Source organism: Macrobrachium nipponense, chromosome 42, assembly GCF_015104395.2.
Source record: "Macrobrachium nipponense isolate FS-2020 chromosome 42, ASM1510439v2, whole genome shotgun sequence".
NCBI classification, from domain to species: Eukaryota; Metazoa; Arthropoda; class Malacostraca; order Decapoda; family Palaemonidae; genus Macrobrachium; species Macrobrachium nipponense.
Window position 1 is genome coordinate 2,371,381 of NC_061103.1, and position 12,685 is coordinate 2,384,065.

At 35.0% G+C, this 12,685-nt stretch overlaps 1 protein-coding gene across 1 annotated transcript; it reads left to right on the forward strand.

The window, feature by feature from the left end:
• The first annotated feature begins 3,321 nt into the window (after window positions 1-3,321).
• Window positions 3,322-11,572, forward strand: LOC135213258 (uncharacterized). The gene is made up of 5 exons (XM_064247236.1): window positions 3,322-3,345; window positions 8,340-8,460; window positions 8,939-9,117; window positions 9,640-9,737; window positions 10,501-11,572. The coding sequence occupies exons 2-5, from the start codon at window positions 8,346-8,348 to the stop codon at window positions 10,703-10,705; spliced, it is 597 nt and encodes a 198-aa protein (XP_064103306.1). The 5' UTR covers window positions 3,322-3,345; window positions 8,340-8,345; the 3' UTR covers window positions 10,706-11,572.
• Window positions 11,573-12,685: the final 1,113 nt, after the last annotated feature.

The window sequence follows — 12,685 nt, forward strand, 5'->3', positions numbered from 1 at the left end:
ACGTCGTGCTGTATTCCTGGGCTTTTCCTGTGGTCATTTCATTTATTAGATATTTGTACAGTTAGGTTTAGGTTAGATTAGGCCTAATCCACGAAGTTCCTTAGAGACCTTTTAATTTGTTTTCCACTACTTCACTTCCTAGTCACTTTCTTTATTCCTGAGTATGTCAGGGCCATTTAATTTCCCATGGGAAGAATCATAATATGTCAAAAATATAAGGTGCTGATTATACAATATTTTACATTAGACTTGTAATTCGTTCAAATGAATTTGTCTCTTTAGAGGAGTGAAACTGAAAGCAAAGTTGCACGGCATCTCGAAATGGTGCACTCAAATACGAAAATATTTAGCGTGAAGAGTAATGAAAGCTATGCTATTTGTGGATGAAGAAGTGCCGAGCAATCATTGAAGAGATCCATGCCCATGGGTTTTCGATGGCATAAACTGTATCATGCGCAAGTTCTGTAAAGGTTCAACTTTCAGTTGATGAAGAAAAGGTCTTCAGTGAAAAATATACTTGCGTAATTCCAACGTGAATTTTACTTTCAATAATTCTAAAATTTGGAAAAGTTTCTGGCTCCCTGGACAGTTCAATTAAAACATATATTAGTTAATCATGACATTTTCAAGTTTAGCTCATATGTGAAAGGATTATGATGATAAATAGCTTTAAAACATATATAAAAAAACCTCATTTTTTTATATACTGTTTATTAAGGAGCATTATTTGTGATAATAATCAAGTAAATTCTTGTAAGCACTCACAACAGTCTATTTGGTCGAAGAATTTATATTTCCTAACATACTTTATGGGAAAAAATTATGAAAGTGCAAAATACAATAATTAAAATATGTATGAGTGCCATGAATTCAGGAATAATGAAGGAAGTGTAAAACTTTTACTGGAATGCAAGCCAAGTTAACAAGTGTCAAATTTTAATTGAAAGGGTTACACAGCTTTAAAAAAGGAGATCAATAAATAGATAAAACCAGAGAAATTAATCGCAGTAGAAGGCGCTGAGTGTAAAACAACAAAAACTGCTGATGATAGTAGAGAAAATAAAAAGACAAACTTATAAATTGAAGAATTGCAAGCGCACGAGCAAAAGCATTTAAATTTCAGTCACAGTTCAGCTAGAGTCTCCGATGTACATCAACAAGGATCGACGCCCTCTGTGATATTGTAATCCATATTAATTTCAGAATCAACCTCAGAATGTATGACTATGTAATACAGAGCAGCAGTTGGTGCATTCCAGTTTTGTCATTTTTTGCATGACGGAACCCTTCCCAGTATCATGACTGCTCCAAGTAGGCTGTTGTAGTGTATTTTCAAGAAATAATTAAATTCTTCATTTATGAAATGAATAATGACTGAATTTTAAAGCCAGCTGTTCAACTTTGGTGACCAAAAGATGTAGATGGGTTCAACTGCAATGAATGAAGATAACTAACAGAATTCAGTTTTTTATTTCTATACTATCAGGTCTTTGAAAAACCGATACTTTTATTATTTCTACAGGGTTCTGTTAAGGTTTCAAGCACAGGCATTCTAATTGGTAATGCTGGATAGCAAAGAAAATATTCTAGTAATTTTTATCTGTCTAACTACTACAAGCATTATCTTCTGCATAAAAGAGAATGTTTGTCCATGTGTTTGTGCGCTATAAAAATCCGCACCGCTTGAATGAGCAATACAGAATTTGGCATGTGGCCACCATTCGACCCAACTTAGGTACTAGTGGAAGTTTCAAACCTGTACCCCTTCCTCATCCCCCTTCCCTTTAGTATAAGTTATGTGGTAAATAATTGACCGATGTAGACAAAATTTGGCATGGGACCATCACTCAGCCTACCTTAGGCTTAGGTAATGGGGTAGGTTTCAAATCCATACCGTACTTCCTTCCCCTTACCTTGTAGCTTATGAGGTAAATAAACTCTATGGGTTTATCATACCTCATTTCGACTATATTTGACACCATAGAAATATATCATCGAAAATGCTATTCTTTCCTGTAATTGATAATTCTGTAACTATCTTATGTTTAGGTTTAGTTAGGGAGGGGGGGGTTTAGGTCTTGTGGGGATGTGTTTAGGTTTAGCAGGGGGTGTGCTTAGGTTTATTGGAGGTGTTTCAGTTAAATGGGGGTTGTGTTTAGGTTTATTGGGGGTTAAATAGGACAGCCACCATAGTAATACAGGGACAGCCAGCACAATACTATTAACTGGGTAAAAGGGACAGTCAGAAAAGCAATACCTGGATAAACAAGACGGGCAGCACAGTAATACCTGTAGAAATGAAACAGTCACCACAGTAACACCTAGATAAAAAGGACATTCATCACAGTAATGTCTGGATAAAAGGGGCAGACGGTAGAGTAATACTTGGGTAAAAGGGGGCAGCCAGAACAGTCATAATGGGACAGTCACCACAGTAATACCTGTATAAAATGGATAGTCAGCACAATAATAACTGAATGAAAGGGACAGTAACCAGCAACACCTGGATAAATGGGGCAGTCACAACAGTAATAACTGGAAAAATAGGACAGTCACTACAGCAATACCTGGATAAAAGGGACAGTCACGATATTAATACCTGGATAAATGGGACAGTTACCACAGTAATATTTGGATAAATGGCACAGTCAGCAAAGTATTGCATACTTGGATAAAAGTACAGTAATTTCTGGATAAAAGAGACAGTCACCACAGTAATACCTAAACAAACAGGACAGTCAGGACAGTAATATTTGGATAAAAGGGACAGTCAGTTCAAGGAGATGCAGGAGAATTTTTCTGAGTTCTTCAATTTTCCTGGGCACTGCCAAGTTAGTTACCTAATGAAAACACATGCATACATACACACACACACACACACACACACACACACACACACACACACATATATATATATATATATATATATATATATATATATATATATATATATATATATATATATACATATGTATAATTCATACATATATATATGTATTTAAATATATATACATATACATATATATACAAGTTTGTATAAAACTGTTTGTCAACATTGATCATTGCACGTATTTCTACATTATTCCAGAGCAGACTCACAACTATTTCTCAGGAGAGAGAGAGAGAGAGAGAGAGAGAGAGAGAGAGAGAGAGAGAGACTCTGGTGGTTAAATAAATGCAAAAAAGTTATAAAAATACAAGCATGGGTAACACCCCTTACATGGATATACCACAAACATCAACTTGACAATCTTAGGATGTGAGTTAAATTAAGAAGCCTAACACCACCTGATCAGTTTAACCATCCAGTCGACTGCCAGCTTCCACACAGTGAGGGACAGACAGGTAAACCATTAAGTTGCTTTGATCTACAGAATAAGGTGCAAGATGTTACAACCACATACACACACACATACATATCACACACAAAATTGTTCTGTGCAATAGTACAATTACTAGGACCTCATTAAAACTTCCAGTCTGAATGAGGTCCTTCTAGTAATATATATATATATATATATAATACTATATATATATATATATATATATATATATAGATATAATATATCTATATATATATATATATATATATATATAGATATATATATAGATATATATATATATATATATATATAATATATATATATATATATATATATATATATATATATAATATATATATATATATATATATGATATAGATATATATATATAGATATATATGATAATGATATATATATATATAGATATATATATATATATATATATATATATATGAATATACATACATTTTTATAAATATATACTAACTTCTTTCCAATAAAAAACTGGGTGTGATATTAACACACATTTTGGAAATGCAATGTACCCAATGCCAATGTACCCAATACATAACTATAAATATATATATATATATATATATATATATATATATATATATATATATACATATATATATATATATATATATATATATATATATATATATATTATATATATATTATATAATACGTATATATATACATATATATATAAGAATATACACACATTTTTATAAATATATACTAACTTCTTTCAATAAAACTGGTGTGATATTAACACATTTTGGATGCAATGTACCCAATATGATGAAATAGTTTGGAGTAAAAATTAGCTTTCTAAGCATCTTAGTTTCATAGTTATTATAAAATAAGCAATAATCTTTATTTTTTACTGTTCTCCAAACTTTCTTTTTTCAAGAGGAAAACCAAATTCAATGAAACTTTTAGTGTAATATAAGTATACAAGTATATATCCTGATTTTATCGCAGGGAAAACTGATCCTCTGTGCAACTTTTAATTTCACATATTAATTTTGAAAGTGATGTCATTATTTTTTTTCAATTGCAAAATTTTTGAATTATGAGGTTGAATTTATAAATTTCCCCATGTGAGACTTTTTATTATTAGTTGTAGAATAAGTGGTAAAAATGTGACGCAAATCCCTTGTTATAAGGAGGCAACAAGCACTTTCTTTATAATGGGGCCTTATGGCGTAAGAGCTCCCCTTAAACTGAAATAATACAGTTATTTATGATTCCATAACATACTTTCTTTCCAATTAACACTAATTCTATGTCAATTTTTGCTCATGTAACAATTTTTGAGAAAAGGTTTAGTAGTTTTGGAGATTTTGCAAAAATATGCAAGTAGCTTCATTATCTTTTCCTTCTACTCAAATTCCCCAAATTATGTGCATTGCACTGTCTATAATATGAAGTCATGACGATATTTTTGTATTGGTACCTTACATTGTTTTATAATGTTGTATGGAAGCATGAAAAAAATTTTGCTCCAAATCCAATTATTTGCCTTTTGTTTTAAAAAAATTTCCTCCACAAATATTGTCACATGCACTTAATAAACAGCAATCAAAATTAATAAACATGTCACAGATTATCTTAATAATAATTCTAACAAACCTGTGAATAATGAATGAGAATGGAGATAATTGTGATCAATGCAAGAAAAACAAAATTATAATTGTCATATTTATTTAACAAACATTAATTAATAAATATGGAGCATGATATTACAATCCTAACAAACCTGTGAATAATGGTAAATGATGAAAATACTGATAAAAAAAGTTTTAAAAACACAACCACTTCTAAATAAATTAATATTTACACCTAGTTAAATACACTTGAAGTAGCCCACGTCAATAATAATCCTAACAAACGTGATTAACGAATAACGTTGAGGAATAATTTAAAGATGGAAAACCATGAAAAATTGTGGATAATGGCAATGAAAGGCAAGAAAATAAATAAAAGGTGGATAATGGCAGTGAAAGGCATGAAAAAAAAAGTGGATCATAGCAATGAAAGGTATGAAAATAAATAAAAGGTGGATGATAGCCATGAAAGGCATGGAAAAAAAGGTGTATAATGGCAATGAAAGTCATAGAAAAAAGGTGGATAATGGCAATGAAAGTCATAGAAAAAAGGTGGATAATGGCAATGAAAGGCATGAAAAAAAAGGTGAATAATGGCAGTGAAAGGCATGAAAAAAAAGGTGGATAATGGCAGTGAAAGGCATGAAAAAAAGGGTGGGTAATGGCAGTGAAAGGCATGAAAAAAAAGGTGGATAATGGCAATGAAGGGCATCAAAAAAGCTGGATAGGGTAAGGGTAATGAAAGGTATGGAAAAAAGGTGGATACTGGCAATGAAAGGCATGGAAAAAAAGGTGGATGATAGCAATGAAAGGCATGGAAAAAAAGGTGGATAATGGCAATGAAAGGTATGGAAAAAAGGTGGATGATAGCAATGAAAGGCATGGAAAAAAAGGTGGATGATAGCAATGAAAGACATGGAAAAAAGGTGGATAATGGCAATGAAAGACATGGAAAATAAGTGGATAATGGCAATGAAAGGCATGAAAAAAGGGTGAATAATGGCAATGAAGGGCATCAAAAAAGGTGGATAGGGTAAGGGTAATGAAAAGCATGAAAAAAGGTGGATGATAGCAATGAAAGGCATAAAAAAAGGTGGATGATAGCAGTGAAAGGCATGATAAAAGATGGATGATAGAAATGAAAGGCATGAAAAAGGTGGATGATAGCAATGAAAGGCATGATAAAAGATGGATGATAGCAATGAAAAGCATGAAATAAGGTAGATGATAGCAAAGAAAGGCATGATAAAAGATGGATGATAGCAATGATAGGCATGAAAAAAAGATGGATGATAGCAATGAAAGGCATGAAAAAAAGGTGGATGATAGCAATGGAAGGCATTAAAAAGGTGGATGATAGCAATGAAAAGCATTAAAAAAGGTGGATGATAGCAATGAAAGGCATGAAAAAAGGTGGATAGGCTATGGCAATGAAAAGCATGGAAAAAAGGTGGATAAATAATGTCAATGAAAGGCATGAAAAAAGATGAATAATGGCAATGAAAGGTATGAAAAAAGGTGGGTAATGGCAATGAAGGGCAAGAAAAAAAAGTGGATAATGTTAAAGGCATGAAAAAAGGGTGGATAATGGCAATGAAGGGTATAAAAAATGGTGGATAGGCTAAGGCAATGAAAGGCATGAAAAAAAGGTGGATGATAGCAATGAAAGGCATGAAAAAAGGTGGATAATGGCATAACAGAGCTTTACTCACCAAAACTGGTAATTTCTTGTCTTGTTTGAAATTTTCGTGGTAATACATAGTAGGTAGTTGGGCTGGAAGGGGTCTTCCTCTAGGTAGGAGCGGAAGGGGGGGGGAGGGGGGAAGGCAATGTCCACAATTTGCATGTGTAGAGGACTACACCAAGGGTGCGTGGCATGATCTAAACATGGGACAAAGAGTTCATGGATGGCCTTGGTACTTTCCTGGTGTTGGGATTCGTCCCCTCACGATGCCCGTCCCTCCTTCAGGCAGGTTTTCCATGCCAACTTGGGTCCTCATGGCGATTATTGCTGGAATGGAAAGGAAGCGAGCTTTGCAGATTATATTTCCTTACTCTCGAGGGTACAGTTATTCAATGACTACTTTTCTTCAGCTTAAGGTCGTTGCCTTTTGATGGGTTCCCTACAATTATTTCTTTGGAGGTAAACTGACTGTAAATTTGGTTCCAAAAACAATGGAGGCACAATAGCACTGTATCACCATCACTGTTACAGGAATGCACCGTAATCGGGATAATATAACGTCACGAAGCTCTGTTACCGGAAAAGGCTCTTAACCGGTAGTTTACAGATTCCTGGGCCAGTATCCCGGGCCGCGTGACACCCAAATCCATCCGCCACAGTAAGTAGTCCCTACAACCTCAGGTGGGAGTTTCCGTAGTTCCACCACGGCCTTACTGTAACCCCTGTGGCTAGCACGTGCAGCGCAACATTACCTCTTGCCAGAACATGACGTGCTTGCCAAGAATCTTTAAATATGCGGATAAGGCGCAAAGCGCCGTTCCGCCGCGGCCTTACTGAAAGCACACATAAATCGATTGTCCGCGGATATGTAGTCACTCCCTACTTTGTTGTTGTTTTGGTATCGCCGCCGTATTGGTTTTGGTGTTCTTCCGCCGATTTTGGTCGGCAGTCGAGTGGGCCCGCGAATCTGTTGGTGCTCCGGCTTAACAATCATCACACTTGCCATCATCTGTGGACGAAACTCACCCCCGAATAACTTTGGCTCTATTGTTTTCCTTTTTTTCCACATTATTCAATAATGACTCGTCATATCAACTTTTTTAAAGAATCTCTACTGTCTAAACTCGTTCTAGCGATAAAACCATCGCTCTGTCATTAATAATAACGATATAAATAGCGATAAGATTATTTATTTACGTAACAACACGTGACCTAGAGATACTGAATTAAAGTCAGAGCCAAAAGCTCTAGAAGTAGTAATATATAGGATTTCCCTTTGAAACGGCTCCCTCCCACGTTCTATTCCTCCTCTGATTATGGCTTTGACATTATTTTCTCGAATATTTTAGGAATGGGTTCTTTCCCGTTCTGACCTGAAAATTGTTGGATGTGGAGCTTAAATTGCTCTTTCCAGTGATAGACTCAAATGATGTACTACAATGGTAGTACTACATGGTCTACACTGTCATAATGTAAATCTTTCATTGTTTAGCCAGTGCTACTCAAATGATATATACTACAATGGCAGTACTACATGGTCTACGCTGTCATAATGTTATATCTGTAATTGTTTAGCCACTGATAGACTCAAGTTATATACTACAATGGTAGTGCATGGTCTACACTGTCATGAACAAAACAAGACTGATATTCACATAAAAAAAAACTTTAAGTATGAGCCGGATACTTCTTAATATTCGTATCTTCCATACATTTCAGGTTACGATGAAGAAGATCACTCTTTTATCAGCGGCTATGTTAATTCCTGCTTGTTCGTTCGTAAATGCTTCCCGGCAGGGGAGGATGGTATACATGAACCCATCCCAACCTATTTCTGTTGGTAAGGAATGTGTTATTCCCATATTCAGACCAGCAATATTAACACAAGCTAGTCAATGAAATAAATAGATAGGTCTAATTTCTAGTTAATAAGGAATACGTGTTCAATTAATCTACTCCTCAATAGGTCACACATTAGTTTGTTATGTAATCGCTAGCTATTAACTGAACATTCAGATTTCAAGAGAAATTATGTAAGGTGAAAATTAGTGCTTCCATCAACTTTTGAATTAAAGCTCTGCAGAGACTTCAGTACCTGAACAACATGTGCACACACATACACACACACAAAGCTGTTATCTTGCTTCTAGTTGAATTTAACCATACAGAAAAATAATTAATTACCAAATTTTTGTCTCCTTTAGGCTTAATTCTAACTCTTACCATTCCTCATAGTGTTAAAACCCTTCCACATCACTAGACCGACCTTAAGCCCTGCTCAGTCATAGCACTTAACCTCACTTCTCTCTTGTTACCAGGTTTACTTTACTTCATCCCCATATCTCTGGCCATTCCATCTTTTTCCTTGAAGTCCGGGAGGTCCCTCAGGCTTCAGGAATTGGTCTACGAAGATGACGAGATTGCAGAGGCACTCTACTGGGACACTGCGTACAAAGTACCATTAAAAAAACTCTCCGCATATTTCGCGCATTTGGAGGTACGTTCAATAGACCCATGTGAGAGACGGTCTATCACGTTTACTGCAACTTACACTGACAATGTATTTTAAATAATAAAAAAACGTTAAATATATTAATAATTATAATAATAATAATAATGGGGTTGAGGTGAACTACCTTACTTGCTGTGTACGATTTGACGTCCCTTTAATATAATAAATAACATTGAAGTGAACATGAATGCACTGAGCAGAATATGTAATTAAAAACAAAATGGCAATCGAGAAGGGCCAATCAATCAAATGAATAAATAAAGAAAGCGATGAGAGAATCCGTAACTCTTTCATCAAGCAAATGATAATAGATGACAAAATGATAGTCCAGTGGCTATGGTACTAGAGCCAGAGATTTGAGCATCCAGAGGCGGACTACTTAACTTGATTACCAAGCTAGCCTGCGTTGCACAGTAGCGTTCTTCCATTTATTTCACATGCTATTCCACGTCAGAAGGTAATTATAAAACATTATAACTGGTAATTCGATCATTCTTCGCCTTGCAGCTCTTTTCCATGGGGTGTCAAGAAAGGCTCCTGTGTGAACTGGCAGCTGAACCAGAGACCTTTACACCAATCGCAGAGATTTTCTTGAAGGAAATCAGGTATGAAATTGCACCTTTTTCACTCCTTGCTTTTATATTATACCTGGCAAAACAGAAGAAGAGTGAGCTAACCATTACCCATGCTGACCTAGACAGGCTTTGTTTTGACTAGAGCAACCATGTGGAAAAAAATGTTCATGCATTGGTTATTTACTATTTGGAGAGCTCGTTGACATTATTCGATTATTAAATGATAATTTTGTCTTTTTTAAACATGAAAATTGTACATAGGAAAATGATAGGTACCATTTTTTTCTCAGTTGTAGACCAGAATTGAGTTGTAGCTCATCTTCACATTTTATCCACAAAATATCCTAAAGTTATATTCTAACTCATTCAGTTAAGTTCCCACCCGCGATTGGTAGATGTAAATTAAAACTAAACAATTGAAGTTTTTTTTTTTTGATTAAATACGATTTCACCAACATTCGAGAACACTTATAACTATTTTTATATAAAGGAAATAACTATTTCTTTAGAAACGAATGATTAAGGATTTCGTTCTACATGCACTTCTGCTTTTCATCATAAGTCACTTTTTACATTGTTCCTTTATCATTTTAAATATGATATGATATGATATGATATGAGAGAGAGAGAGAGAGAGAGAGAGAGAGAGAGAGAGAGAGAGTTCCTAGACGTAAGGTAACAAATTTCATAACTCAAGCTCCTCTAAATATTATAGTTAAGCACGTCACTCGAGAGATAGAGTATTCTTAGTACTAGCCTAGAAAAACAAAATAAAACAACTTTTTTTCCCCAGACCACTGCACGGGCCCGTCAAACGTTCCCCGAATTCCCTGATGTGGCGTTACATGTTAGCAATGAGAAAGGGTTTCACGGCTCCCATTGAGGCCTGTGGGACGTCATACCCCAAATGCCCACTGCCAGCGAAGAAGATCCTCAACATGCCAGTGCTTAAAGTGTGGCAGTTCCTGGCTTCGAAGTTCAACATGCGAGTGATGTGAAAGGAAATATACGCAAAAAGCGATCTAAAATACTGTACTGAAGTCTTTTCTTATTTGGTGGAACATTAAAATTAATGACAATTATGTGTAAATAAGGCTAAATGACAAAAGTAGAATGCCAATCAAGACAATGCTCAGGGCTACTACATAAGTCTTCCGGCACGTCCGTGGGTGAGACTCAAGACAACAGCCATTCGTTAAAAGAAACCATGACAAACTATGAAAATTCAAAAGCATTCTAATATTAAACCACATTCACTGTCTGCTAATAAACATGGAGGCCGGTGGTGGACAGTTGACGTAAATTAAGACAAGGTGTAGGTCTCCAAAGTAATGTACGATACAAGACGGCCAACTCGAGCTTTCATTACAATCACAAGATGACAAAACAACCGCTACTCAGGATCATCGTTGCAACACAACCTCTAGATACCACCATACGAATAAAGCATTTCAAATGTTTGAGCTTGCTGGGAACAGGACCAATCACAAACAGTACTTTCACGCCTTTTCACATTAGTTCTAGGCTCCCATATCATTTTCCCTCTCCAGATTTAACCCGTTTTCTGTGATGAGGAAAGACTTCTACGCCACCAGAAGTTTCACACAGTCACAGAGGTAAAGTTATCAACAAGTGGCGAGCACAAATAAATCACAAAAGTCTGCCTTTGAGGACTGGTAGTAAGAGTGACTGCGGATGAACTCTTGGTCTGTTGCTGTTTTTTCTTTTTCTTTTTATGACAAGGCTACTCAGTTACATATTCTGATAGTGATAAACAGGGCATTAGTGCAATTTCCCTTATTTGTTTATATTGTACACCAGTATTAAGTCTCATCTGTATATGTTGTCAAACATTCTGTAAATAAAGTATGTTTTTTTTTCTTTACACTAATTTTTTTCTCGTTTTTTTAAAGATTAACTCTTTTGTTCTGCCTTAGGTAAGGTTTGGCAAACTACTGTCGAATTGTGTTTTATTTATTAAAGTAGCTCAAGGAACTTTCTGAAACTACTGCCATGAATCAGCAGGTGTTACGAACACCAGTCAGAATCACTATAATACACAGATATACACTCCTTTCCGCTTATTCGGTTAGTAAGCCTACAAATTTTGTCGTTGTTCTTGTTGGGGGTCAGGAAAGGTTTATGGAAAAGCCTAAAAATGGTCTGAAAAAGGTGTTTTGCGTTGAGCTAGCAATACAGGATTTTTAGGATACGATATTTATGATTTATTTATTAGAATGGAAATATAAAAAGATATAATGTACATATTAAACAGTACAGAAAATTTTCTCATAAAACATAGCATATTTATTTTAATTTTCGTTGGTGAAACAAGGTTCAATTTGACCGTAGATTTTAGCACACACCCTGAGTAAGCTGCAGGTCGGATCACGCCTTGCTTTTACTGTAATTGCTGGTATAGAAAGCTTCATATTTCAGGAACATTCCAAATAGTAGACTCTTTGAAAGTTCAATAATCGATGATCGATTTAAGACAATCTCGTCTCAAAATAATCAATTTTAATATGCATTAAATAAATGGCGAGACTTTGGTTATTCTATTAACTTTAGTATCATATCTATAGTTGACAATTCCGTCAATACTGATCAGATGCAATTTAGTACTGAACTAATTCATCAACAAAGGCAGTTGCAAGCCAATATAAATACCTTTACTATGGTTATGAATTTAGTTATATATATATATATATATATATATATATATTATATATATATATATATATATATATATACTCATTTCAGATAACGTGTTGGCCTTTTTATTGCAGTCAGTGCCTGTCATGTAGCCTGGAGGATTTTTAATTCCATTGCTCTTCCAATACTTTTTATGGTCCCCCCTCAACCTCCGCCCCAACACACTCATTACAACCCCCCACCCCACCCCACCCCCCGACCGGTTCTACTTTCCAGGGTCGCAAAGGTCATATTTATATTTTCCCTTAAAATCAGCTTTGATA